Source organism: Opisthocomus hoazin, chromosome 3, assembly GCF_030867145.1.
Source record: "Opisthocomus hoazin isolate bOpiHoa1 chromosome 3, bOpiHoa1.hap1, whole genome shotgun sequence".
Taxonomy (NCBI): Eukaryota; Metazoa; Chordata; class Aves; order Opisthocomiformes; family Opisthocomidae; genus Opisthocomus; species Opisthocomus hoazin.
The window spans coordinates 40,260,402-40,280,389 of record NC_134416.1 but is presented as its reverse complement, the minus strand read 5'-3'; the positions used below and the strand labels follow the sequence as shown (position 1 = coordinate 40,280,389).

The 19,988-nt window shown below is 36.5% G+C and overlaps 1 protein-coding gene across 2 annotated transcripts in view; it reads left to right on the top strand.

Annotated features, from left to right (window-relative positions):
* Window positions 1-19,988, top strand: part of PREX2 (phosphatidylinositol-3,4,5-trisphosphate dependent Rac exchange factor 2) — a 192,078-nt gene that overhangs the window by 102,774 nt on the left and 69,316 nt on the right. For both annotated transcript variants that reach the window (XM_075416030.1, XM_075416031.1), the window contains 7 exons: window positions 2,023-2,140; window positions 2,998-3,182; window positions 6,238-6,399; window positions 10,182-10,404; window positions 10,752-10,959; window positions 16,671-16,850; window positions 19,619-19,713. In XM_075416030.1, the coding sequence (XP_075272145.1) occupies window positions 2,023-2,140; window positions 2,998-3,182; window positions 6,238-6,399; window positions 10,182-10,404; window positions 10,752-10,959; window positions 16,671-16,850; window positions 19,619-19,713 (1,171 nt within the window). The remainder of the gene's footprint in view (window positions 1-2,022; window positions 2,141-2,997; window positions 3,183-6,237; window positions 6,400-10,181; window positions 10,405-10,751; window positions 10,960-16,670; window positions 16,851-19,618; window positions 19,714-19,988) is intronic.

The window sequence follows — 19,988 nt, the reverse complement described above, 5'->3', positions numbered from 1 at the left end:
AGCTGATTGTAATGCAGTAAATCACGAATGAATAAAAGCCCCCAAACTGACAAGAAAAACTTAATTTAAGATATGGTGCTATCAAATGCTATGGAGAACTGTCTAGACTGAATTAAATGGCAGTATTCCCACTGGAGTCAAGACAGCTAAAATTTCATTTCCTATTCAGAAATTTTGGTTTTAATTATTTGGAAGATGGCTATGGATTTCTCCTATTTTGTAAGTACAGAGCATTAGCCGATCATTTAATTACCATGAATATTGCAGTCTCTCCTGTGGTTGCCAGTCGCCTAATTGAAGGGAGATCTTTTTCTGTTTCCGCTATATTCTAATTCTCAGGACGAGGAGTCTTCCTGCTTGCCTGGAGCATGAAGTTTCATTTCAGATTCTTGCAGTGTGAATAACTGTGTAGCTTCTGTTGGACAATGTTTGTATTCTTTCTGTCTTGTCTGGATAAAGAAAATTGAAAGCAGAGTTTACTTCTTGGAATTACGATTTATTTGCAATGATACTAATCATGATGTGACAGATTTATGCTTAGTTTGTGCCTCTGTAATGCTTTTGGAGAACATTGCTCCAAATCATACTGCATTATATCTTATGTTAACTTTTGAAAGAGGGACTTCCTGTTGAAGTAATTAGTCCTTCCATTAGGACATATTAAGTAGAAATAATGAAGGAACCATTTGACATAATGTAAATCTCCTGGTACAGATTGGTATGGCAGTCTTAAAGCTGCCAAGCAAACCTGTAAGACTCCATAAATAAGCAGCAAGCTTTCAGGTGTACCTGCAAAGAAGTGTGGGTTTCAGAAGCGTTTCTGTTGATCGGCTTGTGCACAGCTGTCTACCAACAATCAACAGGAGCTCTGAAAGTTAAGCTTCCTTATTAAAATATTTCAGTGCCACAGAGTGATAAGTAAGGCATGGATGAATCTAGGAAACCCAGAGAGAAATAGTAACTTAAGCATACAAAAATTTAGTTATCTATGATTAATGGGATAAAGATAGCAGCTGATTATTGTATATTAGCAAAGCATAATTGGATGTACTTGGCAGTTTGGTGAAAATTATAACCTTCAGCTTAAACGTTTGCTATCCTTGCTTAACTTTGAATTCTTCCACAAACAGCTTCTTAAAGGCTACGAATTCAGATTAGTCATAATCATGTCATTTATTCTGCTGTAGCTGTTTTAGAGATTAACTGTCTGTCAAGCTTCTTTTGAAGTGTAAGGGGATGAGAAAAGTAGTCTGGAGATGCCATACTTGATAGACCCTTCCTCAAGGAGGTGGTGGGCATGTGGCCGAGTAAGTGAGGGCCGAGAACAAGATGTAAGGTGTACCGGTGGCTTCTTTGTAGGTTGTATGACCAAGCCACCATTCCTGTGCTCGTATCGCTCAGTCACATAAGATGCTGGACTTTTGGGGCCTGTGATTCTGTCCTTTTTGAGAGTTTTGCTGATCTGGGGGAAAAATAAAGAACATTTAGTAAAATAACTGCAGTAAAGGCAGATATAAGCAATGAAGGCTGTAGTGTATATTTTTCTTGCTGGTGACAGATTAACTGGACATACTATGTTTGGTTGCTCTTCTGTAGTATTTGCCAGCAGATTTGTGAAGGCACAGCAAGTTTAGCAAAGCAAAAATTGGTTGTTCTTATTTTTTCACAATTTCTCGTCTCAAATATTTTTCAATCTGCAGTTTGATTTGAAATGTCTTAAATTATTTTTGGCAGAGACATGAAACTGATGGATGTCATGCTGTTGCAGATTTTGTACTGTCTCATGACAGTATACTCTGAAGTAAAAAACAAGTTGACAGAATGCTTCAAATGATTTTAGACAAAGCCAAAATTCTCTGTAATTTTAAAAATACTATTTTTAACTTGGATCTTAGAAGACAACAGAGCCAGTAATAATCAGAGAATTAAAGCAACTATTTCGTGTTTAAGAGCAGTGAAATAAGTTACTATCAATTGCACTTGCAAAGCTTTTCCTAGCTGTCTTTTTCTGTTGTTTTTTAGCAAGATTCTATACAGTGGGTTTACAACACCATTGAAAGTGCACAGGAGGATCTTCAGAAAACAAACACCAAGCCCTCCGGAGATGATGGAGGAGATGCCTTTGACTGCAAAGTGGAAGGTATATGATGCTTGTTTTGATTTTGTTGTTGCTCAGAATGTTGGTTTAGTAGCAAGGAAAATATAGGCAGTGGCTTTGTTTTCAGAGAGGAAATTGCAAACAGATCGTAAGATGCGTTTTACATAAGGATTTGCTTTTTTATGTATTCTAAAGACGTAGATGTAACATGCTGTTCTCTGAAAATTATTATATTTCCTATTTCAAGAGAAAGCTTCTGTGAACACTTCAGGGAAAATCTGTTCAATTTTCATTCACAGGATACATAATCCTTGGAATTACCTGATTTATTTTCACCACTGGTAATCGTTTAAGGCTAAATCTGTTAGTCACTGCTGCGTGAGAAATAACAAATCAGCTGTCCTTCAGATTATTTTCAGGCAATTAACATTTAGGTAAAGCTGCATTCATATGCATCATGGTAATTAAAGAGAAAGTGAATGTGAACTGTATTTATGTTCTCTGGGTAAATGCTGATATTGTGGTTTCATTTCTGAATGGCCATTTTCTTCTAGTTTATTTAGGAGTTCTCAGTTTTCCCTTTTTTTTGTTGCTTTTTATGTCTCTGGATTATAAATGAAATTGAATTAGTCCCCTTCAATAACTATTTGTAAAGAGAGACTCCTGTGACTTGTCTGTTCATGTCTCTTCAGCAATCTAGTATTTTGGCATCCATAAACCTACTGGTGTTCTGATTTTTAAATCATTAAATCATTCAACTGGTAGCTGAGTTTTTTAACGAACGTTTTAAACTGGAATAATCAAAGCATACCTGTTTTTAGAACATTTGCCTAAGTCCTTTTTAGTTTGTGTAATGGCCAACTCTCCTCAACTGATTTGTGTTATTTTCTTTATTCTAGAGGTAATTGACAAATTTAACACTATGGCAATAATTGACGGGAAGAAAGATCATGTGAGTCTGACTGTTGACAACGTTCATCTGGAGTATGGAGTGGTTTATGAGTATGACAGCACAGCTGGAATAAAGTGCCATGTGTTAGAAAAAATGATTGAACCCAAGGGATTTTTCAGCTTGACTGCAAAGGTGTGAAGAAATTTTTATATGTATTAATTCCTACTATACTTAATACCAATGGAGCAACATCTGTCTTTTGCTTATTCTTAGGATTATATGTATTTCATTTAATATCTTATAGTTGTTCACCTTTTGGAGGATGATTGTGTACCCAGGAAGCAAACTTAGGTTATGGTGTGGTTATAAATTGAGCATCTAAAATGAAAAAGTGTTAAAGAACTTTAAAGTCTTCCATTCCTCCTCCTCCTCTCCCTTTTTTCTTGATTATCAAGTGAAACCTGAAAGAAAGTCAAAGACTCACTGAAATGTCAAAACTTGATGAAGGTAGGCTGTAGTTTTCATAAGTTATTTAATCTCATCAGAATTGCATGTGCAACTTTAAAAATTTGTTTCAGTAAAAGAACCAGTACAACACCTGTTTTTTCTGTGTCTGAAAGTAAGATAAAGATGTGCATATATAGGCGCACACATTGGCAAAATCACAGTGGTAGGAAAAAAACAAGTGCAAATTTAGAGTTTTCTTTGGCATTTTTATTTTGTGAATATTTCCAAATTGTAAAATCTGTGAATGCTATGAATGGGATGTGAAATTTTTTAGATATATCTGGTATTGTCTGGGTCAGGTTGACAAATAGTGTAGTAATACAGCTCTTATACTAAGTTTGTTTTTATCTTTTCACACAAATACACGTGCTAACAAAGTACACAATAAAAGTATGAAAGCCCAAACTTTTGGGGAGTGTATTGATATCTGCAAATTTCTTCTTCTGTTCATCTTTCCATCAGAAGTGTAAACTAAACTAAAGTACTGATCTTTTATGGAAATGACTGAGGCATGGGCATGTATTTCTTTTCCCTGACTTCACTTTGGATTAGGTCAGGTTGACAGACAGGGCAGTAACTTTGTGCACCAACGTCACGAGATTTTCTAGAGCTGGTCTAGTCAATGCTTCAGGTCATTGGCCTGAAAGATGTTAGTTCTTGCTGTAATTGCAATTTCACATAAAACGTTAAAGGTGGTATTTCCTAACTGCTTAAGAAATATTTTTCTGTGGTTTCTGTGGAGTAGTGAAGAAGTACTTTCAGTATACTGATTCTGGCCATAAATAATGCAGTGTCATCACCCTTAGTGTTTAGGTTGGTTAATTAAATATTTAGAAATTATTAAAAAACAATAATGAGATGTAATATGACTATGTTAGAACAATATAAAGTTTATATCAAGTGACAGAGGTCTAAATAGTAGTAGATTTAGACTGGATAGAAGGAAGAAATTTTTTACAGTGAGGGTGGTGAAGCACTGCAACAGGTTGCCCAGAGAGGTGGTGGACGCCCCATCTCTGGAAACATTCAAGGTCAGGTTGGACGGGGCTCTGAACAACCTGATGTAGTTAAAGATGTCCCTGGTCTTGGCAGGGGGGTTGGGCTAGATGACCTCTAAAGGTCCTTTGCAACTCAGAACATTCTATGATTCTATGAAATGACTACAAAAGGTTCCACTGATAGAAAAATCAGGTCCCTTCACTCAAAGGCAATAATAAAATTTGTAGTGGCACTTCATCAAGCGTAACTCTCTGCAAATGGTTTTAAATACTCTGACCATAAACTTCTCTGTGCGTTCAGTGCGGCCTTACGCTTCTCTCCATATACTTCTTTCTCTCTTTGCTGTGTATTTATTGTTACTTTGCATTTTTAAACATCTCTATTCTGCATCATGTGTAGTAGGGGAGTGAAGTGATCCTGGACTGCTTTCCTACGTTATGCAAGTCTTTGTGTTAATTATTATGATGAGAAACTATCCAGAGTTGTGCTGCAAAAGTTACTGGTTTTGGATGCGCTTACTTTAATGTACAGTTGCGAAAAAAACCACTTGAATTATTTAAATTTGTATTCTTAATTAAACCTGACACAAAGGAAGCTTAAAAGTGTGACCAAAGTGACTGGGATGTTTTAATACAGTAATTAAACACTGTAGCAGGAGAGTTAAAGACTTTCCTGAATTCATTCTGCTGGGGACCTGAGAAAAAAATTCTCTCAGGTTCTAGTAATTTATAATCTGTGACTTCTTAAAAACTTCAGATTTGGCACTCCAAAATTTCTGTATGTTGTCATTTTTTTTTTCTAAACCCCTTGGTCAATCTTAACATGTATTGCATCTGTGATGGTGGATAGTATATTAATGAACTGTACCAGAAGTGAATTACAGACACAGATCCCACCATAGATTAATATTGTGTGTGTTGTTTGTCCAGACTTCTTTGAGTATCTCTAAAATGTGAGCCTTTTCTTAAGTAAGTGCCTTAATCTGGATTTTGGATGCCTTGGTTAGAAAGTTATTTTGGGTGTGGTTTTCAAACACATCTTCAGAGTTGGACCCAATCAGCAATAGGCATCTCTCAGGTTCCTTAACACAGTGAATTTCAATGCCTGAAACCCTAACTCTAACTCCAAAGAAAGGGCTGTATAATACCCTCATCTCTTCAACATGCCTTTCTTTCAGTTTTCTATTGCTGTCACTTGCTGGTGCTAGTAGAAAGACTTCAGACTTTGCTGGGCAGTATAGCTTGTTCTGTTCCCTATTTCCTGTTTATAGATATGCAGAATATACAAGAGGATAGCACTCAGTTTTCTTGTCTGCTTTTTCAGTGTGTTAGTATTGCTTATATTGCCAGACCAATGTTTTGCTAGAAGTAATGAATTAATTCTTCAGCTTTGAATAATATGTGCTGTTCAAGTAAATACAGCAGATAATGTATTTCAGAGGAGCCATAGTGGTTACATTAGTAGGAAATTAGTAGTAAATCCATTATCAGAGAATGTCATGAGAAGCCAAATAAAAGTACTTATTATGGGCATAACTTATGCAGGGGATAGATTTAAAGAAACCTCTTTGCTTCACAAGTTTCAGTAATTGTTTTTATGCAGCATTGCCTGTAATGTTAAAAGGCAACTGATTATTGGGCTTTTCAGCTTTAATTATAAGGGATGATAAGTAAGGGGATAAGTGAGGGGTTATCTTAGTCATCTTTTTTATAACGTACTGCTCTTGTTTTTATTATCTTAGATTCTTGAAGCGTTGGCAAAAAGTGATGAACATTTTGTGCAGAATTGCAACAGCCTCAATTCCTTAAATGAAGTGATCCCCACTGAGCTTCAGAGTAAATTCAGTGTCATTTGCAGTGAGAAAATTGAACATATCTACCGAAGAATATCTAGTTATAAAAAGGTATGACTAGCATGTCCTAAGCTTGGTGATACTTGTCTTTTAAGGGAAAAACAGGGGAATGTGGTACAGTTTGAATAACTCTTCAAAATGTCTATTGCAATGATGAAAATGTGGCTGGAAGTTTGGCTATTTTAAGTCATGAATGCCTAAACTGAGTAATTGCCTAAATTGTTTTCAATCTGTGCTCTTTAGTATCCCTTTTTTAGATGCTGGGTGGATTGTATCCTTCCTTGTTTGCTGTGTTCAGTTGCAGATACAATCAACTGCATATTTCCCACAAAAGGCTCGGCATTCTTGTAAATGCCTTAAACAAATCCTCTGGTGAATTTGCAGATGTTAACCAAAAATGAAGCAATAACAACAGAACTGTTTTTTTCCTTCTAATGCATCTTAATTTTAAATACCAAATTGTTACCCTTTTATTCATATTTTATGCCCTTCAAATTGGTATGACTTTTTCTAACATTGCTATTAGTAGTAATAGCTCTGTGAATCATTAAGATTAACTCAGGTTAATAAAACATTGTAGCATGGAAAAAAGGAGAAGGTGCTGACTTTCATACACTTGAGATCTAAATTAATGAGATGTGAATGAATAAATAACCCAGAATATGACCTCTAGTTGCTGTCAGTGTATTTCTCTGTAGTTGTTTAGCTAAGAAAGGCATAAATGAATGAACCATTTGCCAATTTGTTAACACAAACTTATTTTCTCATCCTGGCTTCTGGTTCTTCTCCCATACAACTTAATTGTTGGGAGTTTGGAACTAGTTTGCAGCAGGCCCAGAATGGCTACATAGAACTGACTCTGCCCTGTCTTATCTCAGTTGGGGATTTGAGTTGTGACATTTTCAAACTGTTCTGTTCTGAGAGTTAATATGCAAAAAACTGAAATAAAAGAAAAGGCATTCAATGTAGAAGCCTCATACAGTTCTAAAAGTTGTGTGGAAAAGAACAGAGAATGTTTTCTTGTTTTTCAAAGGAAAAGGAGAGAAAACTGTAAGGAAAACCTGTAGCTTCAGCAGGGTGAAGGCCAAAAAGTGGTTTTCCAAAGACTTTTCAGGGTGCTCTCTGACAAGAAATGAGGAGTTGAGTCACAGAAGGAGATCAAAAGGATCCTGATACTGCATTACCAAACATCCCATCTCTCTGTTGTTTGCCTGAATTATAAACCTCTGTGTTTTCAAATTGATTAAAAATCAAAATATGTTTAAAAAAACCCCAAAATTATTAGTTTTAACATTAATAATAGTGTATTTAGAGTTTGAGTAACATGTAGGTGGTTTATACCTTTCCTGTGGCCAAAAAATTTGAGCATGATGTACAGTCTCTTTACAGGAGGCCAAGACAATAAGTGAAATTATATTGTGTTATACTGGATATGAAACAGTCTTCGGGGAGTTTTCATAGTGCTTATACTGTCTAGAAGCAGATATTACTGATACAAACTGCACTTTCAAGCTCATCTGCTCACAAATCAGTGGTTTCACAGTTACGGCTTTTAATGACAATTAGTAATGGAATGAATTTCAGGAACAGATGTGTCATTTTCTTGGCAAGGTAAAGGTAACCATAGTTACAGGAGACTTTCGGAGTGACTGAGCCTGGCTTGGCTCCTGGTTTCACTGTGAAAGTTCGAATTCTATAAATAGAAGCCCTGTAGATTTCTGCAGTTCCTACTATTATTATTATCAGAACATTTTTTTATAATAGACCTCGATTCCAGTGCCATGAGTCCCAGATGTTTCTCAACACATATATGAAAAGAATTTTGGGCCTTACTTATGACCTGATTAAATCGTAGCCAGGCATTTGGTCTCTCTGGAGCAGGATGTGTGGGAGATTGAGATGTGAAATATGTGCTGCTTGCAGGAACATTTTCGTCGTTGAATGTCCTTAGTGCCCTTCTTAACTGTTTGTACATTCTTCAGCCTTCGAACAATTCCATAATTGGATTTCTTGTAACTTTCCAGATCTTGTTCTGATATAAAGATTTAAATGTAATTAATCAGTCAAATGTTCATCGGGCTGAAGTAATATGACACCAAAAGAAACAGAAATTTATATCGCAGCACGAAAACCTATTATTACTCAGAAGGGACATACGTTTATTCAACTGAAATGTTAGTCAAAACATGACTGATTGAATTTGTACTGACATTTATTAGGGAAGGAACTTTGCAAGTTAACTTCGAAAGTATTCTTGTGCATGAGCTGTGCTTCATAGCTGAGGAAGGTCTGTGCAATATTTTGACTGGAGACATACTGATTACATCTTTTCCAGAAAAAATTCTACCATAACAATAAACTACACTGGGAAGGACGCATTTTGACAAAAATCCTACTTGTGCCTGATAATTCTCTTTTCCAATGAGAGATCTTGATCTCATGACTTTTATGGCTCTGAATTTTCTAAGTGTCCAAATTTAATACAGTTTAGTCTTAGCTGTTTTGGGCTGACATCATTTCATCCTAAAAAATAAATAACTCCACGCCCGTTCAAAGAGTGTGCACGAAGTTTCAGGTGTTATAGTGAAGGAGATATGACTAAGCACTCTATTAGAATTAGACCCCAAAACAGGCATGGGGGGAAATGTTCATCATTGCTGAGCTGATATATGGGGGAGAGAAGAGGTGGTGGACTAGCAAAGTCTGCAAAATACGGTGTTTGCAATTTTTATGCTCTAATGTTTATCAGTTTCACAGAATCACTCAAAATCACAGAATGGTTGAGGTTGGAAGGGACCTTTGGAGGTCTTGTCCAACCCCCTCTGCTCAAGCAGGGCCACCTAGAGGTGGTTCCCCAGGGCTGTGTCCAGATAGCTTTTGGGTATCTCCAAGGAGGGAGACTCCACAGTCTCTCTGGGCAAGCTGTGCCAGTGCTTGGTCACCCTCATAGTGAAAAAGTGTTCCCTAATGTTCAGAGGGAGCCTCCTGTGTTTTGGTTTGTGCCCATTGCCTCTGGTCCTGACACTGGGCACCACTGGAAAGAGCCTGGCTCCATCCTCTATGCCCCCTTGCTTCAGGTATTTGACTACATGGATGAGAACCCCTGAGCCTTCTCATCTCTGGGCTAAACAGTCCCAGCTCTCTCAGCCTTTCATCGTAGGAGAGATGCTCCAGTCCTTTAACCATCTTAGTGGCCCTTAGCTGGACTCCCTCCAGTGTGCCCATGTCTCTATTTCTGGGGAGCCCAGACCTGGACCCAGTACTCCAGGTGTGGCCTCACCAGGGCATCATCATCAACTCCCTCTGCGTGCTGGCAACGCCTCTCTGAATGCAGCCCAGGAAACCATTAGGGAGGATTTCATCCTTCCCGAATATGAAATTCATAATTGATAGCTTCCAATTCTGTCTTTATTGTAGTTTCAAGCAAAAATTTCAGAAAATTTTGCAAGACATTGACTTGAAAACATCAGGTGTTTGTAAGTCAATGTCTTGCTGTGCAATACAGCACTGGATCATAGAGCACTTTCAGACTTTCTCCCCAGGAAGACACCTAATATTTTATTATATTGCAAGGAAAATAAATCCTATCTCCTTGTTACATTTGTAAATGTCATATACTTCAAAAAACAACCCCTCAGAAATATAAAATGAAAAATATTTTCTTCTTTCGCCTGTAGAGGAAGATGGAAATTATCAAGTCAAGGCTTCGGGAGTCAAGGATGCCTGAAATATTTTAAACTTTTGTTTTCTAGTCAGGTACACAAGTTTTGTCAGCCAAATGCTGACACATCAGAAGCTGTTAATCAAAATTTTGTTTTCTTTCTCACTTCTAGTTTTCAAGAGTATTAAAAAACAGAGCTTGGCCTACCTTCAAACAAGCTAAGTCAAAGATTTCACCACTTCACAGCAGTGATTTCTGTCCAACCAACTGCCATATCAATGTGATGGAAGTGTCTTACCCTAAAACCTCAACTTCCCTCGGTAGTGCCTTTGGTGTACAGTTAGACAGCAGAAAACATTCTTCCCATGAAAAGGAAAATAAGAACACTGATCAAGGTAAGTCAGCTGAGCTTTAAAGAACTACTTCCAGTGCTTCTGATGTAGAGTCTTAAAAGGTAACTGGTTTAGTTGTATGTCCCAAATATTAAAATTAAGAACAAGCCTTTATGAAATCTCCCTGGTTTTGATACTTAAGTTTATTTTAAAACATAATAAAAGCTAGTCATAATTTCACAATAACTTTTTGCTGAAATAGCTTGACTTTGATTTGCAAAATAAAATGCAAAAGTAAATAATTACTTGAAGTTTTAGGCAGGAAAATATTTCAATGTCTGTTAGGTATTTTACTTCAAAATCTATGTTGAAAAAAAGATACTGATGTAGTCTCTTTGGATTATTCCCAGGTAAACTGAATCCCATGATATATGTCCAACATACCATTACTACTATGGCTGCCCCTTCAGGACAGTCTCTGGGCCAGCAAGAGGGCCACGGTCTGAGGTACCTCTTAAAAGAAGAAGATTTAGAAACACAAGATGTCTATCAAAAATTGCTGCTCAAATTACAGGCTGCACTGAAAGAGGTGGAAACGTGTGTCTGTCAAATAGATGAGTAAGTAAATGTTACTACCTGGACTTGCCTTTAATTTTTCTGTTGAAGATGCTAATAAAACTGTATATCCTTTTTGTGTAGTGTAGGATCGATGTTGACTTCAGATAGAATTGAAATAAGGCCAAGAATTTAAGTGTAGGTAATATTATATTTTGTTCTTTTTCCCAACATCCCTGATTTTTCCCCACTTTAGTTTATAGCTTTGCTCCAGAATATGGAAATGCTAACCATAGTGAGGTGAGAGAAATGCGAGGCCCACGTCATCTAAAATTTCATTAGGAATGGAAACAAAGGGCGGAGGGTATAAATATAACATTTATTGAACTCTTCAGGTATTGCCGAACAGTCCCAAATATTAATTCGTAAGTAAAGCTTTTTTCACCCATAGAAAGACTATTAATTTGTTAGAAATTTTTCAAAAAAGCATTTGCCTTAATGAAGAACTATGGAGAGCCACTCTTGAGTGATTAGGACACTTAACTTGCATGTGGGAGACCCAGAGCCTCATCACAGTTCGTCTTAATTCAGGACAAGGATTTAAAACTTACTTTTCCATGTGTGAGGTAAGTGGGTTGACTGCTAGGCTATTTGCTGTCTTGGGATGAGGATGAGGAAGGGTGATAGGTCTTTCAGTTTTGAAAGATCCCACATGTAATGCAAATGTCAGAAATTACTCATTTTGAAAATCTAAATAACATAATTTAGAACTTTCATGATCTCCAGTTTGGAAGAGTGCTGTATCTTGGCTTCTCCTGTTATTTTGAAAACCGTAACATGATTTGTCCTTTCATTCTTATTTCAGCATGGGAATTTTTTTGTATTGTTCTAATAGTAATGTAATGTAATAGTTACACAGTAATGAGTAATTGTAATGTATTATGTACTGCAATAGGAATGAAAGTAAGAGTGGCCTCAAAATTTATAAAGAAAGCATTGTTTCCTGTGCCTTTACGTAGTTCTGCTAATTATTATGCTGAAGGAGATGAAGTCAGTTAATGAAATTTAAGATACTTTCAGTGTTTGGATGCACTTAAAAATTACTGTCTGTAAAGCCTGTGTTGTCACTCTTCCTCAACGAAGTCAGAAAACTGTATATGGAAGTTCAGTCAATATTTCAGGAAGTTCCAGTTACCAGTCTGCCACGCCTTTCCCTTCCACTTGCTTGAGCCTGTGGTGGAAAAGCACAGGAGCTTCTGAGCCTTTCTTTCATGCGTGTATATATATAAATAAACACACACATAGATTGTGTGTACAGGCATATACGTATATACACACATATATTCATCTTGAGAGTCACACAGTTGTGACAGTAAACACAAGAGTTCACTCTTTTCTTTCATAAATTTCCTGTACGCTGACCTTGTGGCAGATCTTGTATAAGGTGCACAGATCTATGTAGGAAATTTTACCTTTTGCTATTTGTAAGACACAGTCTTTTCATGCTTTATTCCTCATGGACTTTGAATGGACTGCCAGTGTGTAATTACTGTGAAAGAAGGAGGTTCTATACAGGGAACAGGATAGCCAAGGGACCTGCTTAAAAGTGCTGAACAGGGAAGAGGAAAGCCGGGACTACCCGTGTGCAAGCAGTTCAGCAGTACGTGGTGTGTAACATTAGATCATAGTTACAGCTACTAATTTAACTCTTGAGAGAAAAGTTAGGACTACTAAGGAACAAAACATAGAGTAATAAGATAGGATAATCGAACAGCTGTGCTTGAGTTAGAAATATTCATACTTCAGCAGCTAGGAGGAAATGCTTGAACTTTATAAACACTGTAGAACTGTTTTCTGTTATGACAGCAACAATAAAATTGATGTCTTTATTTACTGAATTGCTTATTATTATAAGCAATCCTCATTACTATGATTTTCTCAGGACAGAAAATATGAACACCATTCCAATTCTAAATTTACACTATGTTGAATGATAGAGAAACTGGGCTACTAAATGGCTCTTTGGTACAGTTTATAACAGTATGCTTGAAAAACTGCTGCTTTTTCGTGTTACTTGGTGTCTATGCTCTGTGTTGAGGTCAGTAATGGTCTCTTTCAGCTCCCAAAATCTTGGGGCAGTGTTATGTCCCCAACATCTCCTATCTGTTAGCAAATGAAAGCGAACTGAAAAACCAGTGTTTCACCTGAAAAGCAGGTCTGTGAGAGCTTGTGGGTTATGGGAGGGGAATGTCTAAGAGAAGGTTGTATACTCCCAGCGTTATCTTCATAATAACTTCTGTTACGGCTCAGTGGTGAGGTTGGGTTGCATAAGAAATACAGTACTGATGGAGAGGGAGGTACACACAAAAAGACAAATACTGCCTTTCCACAGCCTCTCAAAGGTCCACTGACTCCTTGTTCGAATAGTTAAGATTGTATCCCAGTACTTCTTTAGTACCATTGCCAGATACCCACCATTGATGCTAGGTAGAAAGTCCTTCTTCAAGTTGTTTTCTGTATGGTGACTCTGCCGTGTTCTTGGTTCACATGCACTCAGTGTGCTCCCACGATCCCAGATGATTTTTGGAAAGATGTCTGTTGGGAGTATACAAGAGGCTCAAACATTTTCCAAGCCTCCGTGGAGTGAGGAAAAGGCAAAGAAGCTCCCAGGTTGCATAGGCTTTTTGTTACAGTTTGTGGCTATCCATTTTTAATGCTTCGACTGACCATAGCAGGTTTTGTTTGTTTCTGACACACTTTTAAGGTTGTGTTGATTTGGGTTGCATATAGCATGAATTCCACATATGAGGATTTTCTTGGTCGAGATTTCAATTTCTTTGTTTCATGGAAATTTTCTTCATAGTTACAAGGATTTTCTAACTGTTAGTTACTACTCAGTCACATACTCCTCCCATGAGAGATAGACATCTAAGATAATTTTGTTTGGGGTAGACCTGTCTCCAAGAAAATATAATGTACATGTTCTGTGTTTAAGAAGACAAAAAACAATTTTATTTTTTTTAAATAAGACTCTTATTTCATCATGATTATTGGGGTTTTTTTGCATCAGGTTTGGGTTTGTGTTATCTTCAGTTCGTTTTTGTTTGTTTTAGTCTCTCTGAACTGGGTTTCTAAGAGCCCTTCAGTGACCTCGGGAACTACCAGCTCCAGAACTCTGTTATCCAAAGTTACAGCTTTCGTTCATGGTAGTTCAGCAAAAAAATTTTCCTTAGAAAAAGAGCCTGCCTGCTGAGAGAAAGTGAAAAGCGCCCTTAGGAAAAGCTCCAGCTACCTTCATCAGTCTTTTACTGAGCTCTTGGCAGCAATGACTAAACAGTCACACAAAAGAAGAGGATATAATAGTCTGTCTGTGTCTTGACAAATAATTACTCAGGGGAAGATATTTTCAGGAGCTGAAATTGCAGTTCATTATGCTTGTTTCTTACTCTTGATTATTTTCTTGCAACAACAAAATCCACAAGAAGTTACCAGAATGAATCTGCTCAAAGCCTATTTTTGTTTTCCTAGAAGTGGATGATAATGGGAGCACAAGAAAAAGCAGTAGTGTAGATTAAACCTTGTCCTTATCTCATCTTATCTTCCAGCAGGCAGTGCTTGGAATGGGCCTTTTGTTTTAAGAGCAGCACTAGAATGATCTGCCAAGAACTTGCCTAATCTGTTTTTGAATCTGTTTTGTATTTTCATATTCAGAAAATTCTGTACTAATCAGTTTTACAAGTACAAAGAACTGATTTTCAGAGGTCTGCGTTTTCATAACACATATATGTTCAAGAATATAGCAGGTAGATTGAGACTGAATGCTCCTGTAAAATATGGGCCTCATCTTTCTTCCTATCCTCATAAAATCCAGTAACTGGTGCCTGTTGTGATAGGGAAGAATTGAGTTGTGATTTCACACTGATATGAAATGTTAAGGCATCATGTAGCCCCAAAAGGTGTCTGTCTAGTGGATGGGTGGGTTTAAAGACCAGTAAAATTATACCTTTTGTGTAGTTTTTCTGTATTTCAGTTACAGTTCAGATCAATACCTTTTCCTATATGTAGAATAAATATTTATCTGTCTGTCTCTTGTTGGCTCTTAGCCAAAGAGAGTTATGCAGTAATGACGAAAGGATTTGAAAGGATACTGATCATCCTTGTTTCCCTAAAGTAAATGTCAAACTTTAAATTAACATCTATCAGGTCGTGATTTCAATGAGACAAAGCTTGATATGCCATTTGAGGTATGTATTCATTTCTATACAGTCAACAGACAGCATTATAAGGATAGTCTACCCTATTGTGTTTCCAAAATACATGGTTTCATAATTTCTTTCTTAAAACTCTGTCCATTCCTGAGAGTCAGGAAATTATTTGTGTATACTCAAAAACGTTATAGTTGAACATGGTGTTGAACATGTTGTCTTGAGTCCAGAAACTTCAACTATCAAGAACAGCTTAGGATCAGGTTGTTTTCTAGTACAATGTCTTTGTCAAAAGAGTAGAGAAATTGATAGCTCAGTACTGATGTAACTGTAGCTGAAGAAACTTAACTTTGTTAGGATTAGGAATGAATTACTTCATCTGGTGGAATCCCATAAAGTTAAGATGGATCTCTAAACCACTTAAAATCAGAATTCCCTACTTGCATAATGTAACATTGCTAGTATGTGTTCGGAGAAATAAGAGTAAAGGAAGAAATTCTTAATGCTACCCTTTAATAACAATTAGGGCAGCATTTTTGTTCACAGAATATATGCATCTCACACAGTTTCCCTTCAGAAGTAAGAATTATGTGTAACAAAAAGATCTAACATATGTTTGAGTGCTGCCATGTATTTGATAGGAAGTTTGCCACTTGACCATTCTGACAGCTCCTGCAATAAAAACCTGCTACTGTGTCTAAGTACTTTAAAGGAAAAAAAGCTTAATTCAGGGTCTTCTGATTCGGGATAGTTGGAAGGTAGTTTTTGCAAGAAAAACGCTGCCTTTCAGATCCAAATACTAGTTTGAAAACGTCATTCTAATGGAGTGTTTGAGTAATAGGAATTAAAGGACAATTGCCCATTATAGCTGTTCTGATCTTGAAAGTAAATTAGAACATCTCAATATGAGTTAATCTCCCAAGAATATCAATCTTTTGCTTCCAGTATTTGTGCATGTTCTAAATGTAGCAGTCTGCACTGTTCTTTCTTCTTGACTGGATGTCACTTTTTTGCTCGTCACAGAAGCTTGTAGATTAATCATGACTTTTACTTGTGGTAGCGGCTTAGATGCTTTGGATGTCAGGAACTACACAGATATGTTAATGAAGATTCTTAAAATGCCTTAGTAAAATAGCTTGTGATACAGTCTGGCATGTCTGGTACAGTAGTAATTCAGAAAATACATGCTTTTCACAGAGATGTAGTTTCTTTGGTTTGTTTTCTTAATTTGTGCTGAGAAGTACATGGTTCATGTTTAAAAATAGTTATGTTAATACAAAATTTGACCCAAAGTGTTCAAGAATGTGCTGTATTTCTTCCCCAGATGCAATCATTGCCTGCATACAAGATGGAGTATTTGGTAGTACTAGTGGGTTTCACTGTTACACTTTTAACAGCAGCATGTGTCACTTTCTTCCCTTGTTTCAAATAGATATGGACTGAATTAAGGTGTTCCCTTCACATATTATGGAACAGTAGTTGGAGGACATTGATGAGAAATGTTGTTCTGTTGTTAGCTCACTTTTGAAAAACATTAATTTATCTTTTATTTTTTTTTTTGTCTCACAGCCTTCTTTCTTCAATAACATATTCTCCCAAATCAGAACGTAAAACGCCTGAGCCTTTAATACCGGCAGACAGTGATAATGAAAAGGGGGAAAGGAATGGGAAGAAAGTTTGTTTCAGCGTGACAGGTGATGAACAAGAAGATTCTGGTCATGATACCATCAGCAACAGGGATTCATACAGGTAACTTTACTAATAATATTTTTATTTGTCAACTGAATCAAACCTATGGGTTTGTAGACTGTTAAGTGGCTATGAAGACTATCAGAATGTAGTGATTCTGACATAGAATCAAGTTGTGTTTATAAAATGTGTAAAATAAACTCTTTTATGAATACAGATTAGTTATTAGATCTCGATATCCCTAACCTTTCTAGGGTATGACAGCCAGAGCTGTAAAGCTTTACATTAGATTACCTGTCTTAATAAAAAACAGAGATAATTTCTATTATTACGTTCCCCAGCAACAAACCAAATATCTGCCATGGAAAGCAAGATGCCAGAGCCACCACTCTTGCTGATCTAAAGAAAAAAAATACCTTTTTCTCAACATATATTCCTCACCTTCTTCCACTGTAAATATTGTACCATCATCTCATGTCTAGAATTCATAATACATCAGGTTTACTGTGGATGAAAATAGAAAGAAATTTGAAAAGGAAGGAGTAATTATAGCAAGCATAAGTCTTATAAAGATTATCTTCTGTTGCTTAGAGAGAATTGGTTAACTACATGATATAAAATCTAAATTAAAATTTTAGCTGCAAGTAAAATAAGGGTTCATTATTTGTTCATTACTATGGTTCATTATTATGCTCAGAAAGTAGAGTCTCAGTAGGGTCGTCATTTTTCTGCAGAACCCTGTGTTACTGAGATCTCTTTCATAAACTAATATTTGATTACTGCAACTTGGTAGATAGGAACTCTTTGTCAGAGTAGAAACAGAAATATACACATAAATTTGAACAGAAATAAATGTAGAGATAGTTTGCACAGATTATGTCCATCATGTTCTAACCATGGTGAAGACACAACCAAAGTGCTGTTCCAGGTGAAGCACATTTAGGGGGTTCTGCATGTCCGGGACATGTCAAACTGACGGTGCAGGAGCTGCTCCAGTGGCCTGCCCTTGCTCCGGTTGGGAAGTTCCCCAGTTGGCACAAGATTTGTATATGGAGAAAGAAGCGTGACGTAGGGCACAAGTGTCTCTTCGTTTATAATATTTTCATTGTTCTGATTGCAGTCATTTATAGTCTATTCTGGCTGCTTAGGAATGATAATATCTAGGGTTCCATATGCAGAATAATCATAAAATCTGTGAGTTTAGAACAGTTGTTGGGTGAGATTTGAATTTTTTGTTTCTTTGCTTAAATAATTACATTAGGCAATACTTAAAATCTCCAGGTGCCATTATGCCACTGTGGATGTTATTAGAACTAGTAGGCTAATTTCAGCTGTTAGAATGCTCTCATTTTGTGTTGTAAGGTCTCATTCTAAACCTTACAATACAGCATAACAAAAATGCAGAATGATATAGCTGATACATCTAATCTGTTTCTCATTCTCCTGTATTTTATTTTCTCATGTTTTGCACAATGCAGTTTTAAATAACCTTCATCTTCCTTTTGGAGACTTTAATATTACAGTGAATAGAATTAGTTAGAAAACTTTTCTTAATATCAAGCCAGAAATTCTTAATACTCCTTGGGACTGTTCACCCTCTGTTAGGAACATGTTGTTACTGATGTCTTTTCACCTACTTAATGGATATGATTGTAATTATATCATATTGCTTCATTTAAAAGCTTTCCCTGTTCACTTACCTGGTCGGCTAGAGGTCCAAAACACATACCTTAGCCAGGTAATGTAAGTCAGTATCCCAAAACTAGTAAAAAAGATCACTTCTGTATTTACAAAAATAAAGAAAACAAGTAGGGAGCATATGGGTGTGTGTATAACTGTAGCATAATATATAAAATAGAGATGTGTATATCTTGGTGAATGGGTACACCCAATTCATAAAACCAAAACCAGATCATTGTATATAAATATCCTTTAGGTACAATTCTACATTATTTTTTATTCACTTGGATTTTTAAGACTAGTTAATTACTTAAGCATTTCCTGCACTGAAACTAAACGGTCTTCCTGTGGCTAAATAACTCTGAAGACTTTGAATTTATCTTCATAGGATTTTTGGTACAAAAAGCTATGTTTCACTCTGCTATGCTGCAGAAGTGGGTATGTTCTCCATCTGTTTTCTGTACAGAATAATTTATTTTTGAGAGAAAAGAGCAGAGAAAAATACACATTTTAATCCTCAGATCTCCTTACTAGACCAATGTGGGTGACATTTTGTATGCGTAGAAGTTTTTGCTGAAGTCACAGATGTAAATGTCTATACATCTCTAACAAAATGAACAGCTGGAAGAGTTGGGATCATAAACTATATTTTGATTAGCAGGGAAAAATAGTTTGTATTTGAGTTTTCGTGCTACTTAAATGGATCAAATCTCTTCTACACCGATGACGGACTCTAGTTTGCAAGTTATAAACCAGAGTGTTTTGTCATTTGTATTAACTGTGGACTAGGAGTACAGAATTTGAATGTGGAGTTACTAAAACATTTGAAGCCACAGTTTCAAAAACTGTCACTTGTGTAAGAAAAGTTGGTTGTTTTGCATTGCAAGTGTACTTGTTCACATGCAAGGTGAAGGGAAACAATTGAATCATCTCTGTCGGGAATGTTGTCCTCTGACTCCTAGCAGGGTTGCTAATTATATGATCGCCTAAGTGTAGGGATCTTTATTGTTGATAAAGAATTGTACAGACCATCTCATCATTAAATTTAAAAGGGGAAAAGGGAAATAATTTCCATAACTTTGATACAGAGCCTGTGTTAAAGGACATGACTTTATTTCTTTTTTTTGTGTGTGTTTTTTTTTTCCAAGCGATTGCAACAGCAATAGAAACTCCATTGCCTCATTCACCAGCATTTGTAGCAGTCAGTGCAGTTCTTATTTTCACAGTGATGAAATGGATTCAGGTATGTTTAGGAAACTTGGCTATGAGTCTGTCATGTTCCTTTTATTCGGTTTTATTCTTTTAATTTGCCTGACAGTTTTGTTATTTTTGTTTTAAAAATTGCATCCTCCCTGGTAATAGAAGTGTATCATATTCTTACTGCCTAGCTAGTGCTTTACTTAAGAGTCCTTCTGTGAAAGAGAGCCAGCATTCCAGTGTCTCTGTGAATAGACTGAATTAGTTAGAGCTCTTGGAGTCACTGCTTTTAACCACTTTCATGCCTTGACCTTGACAGCA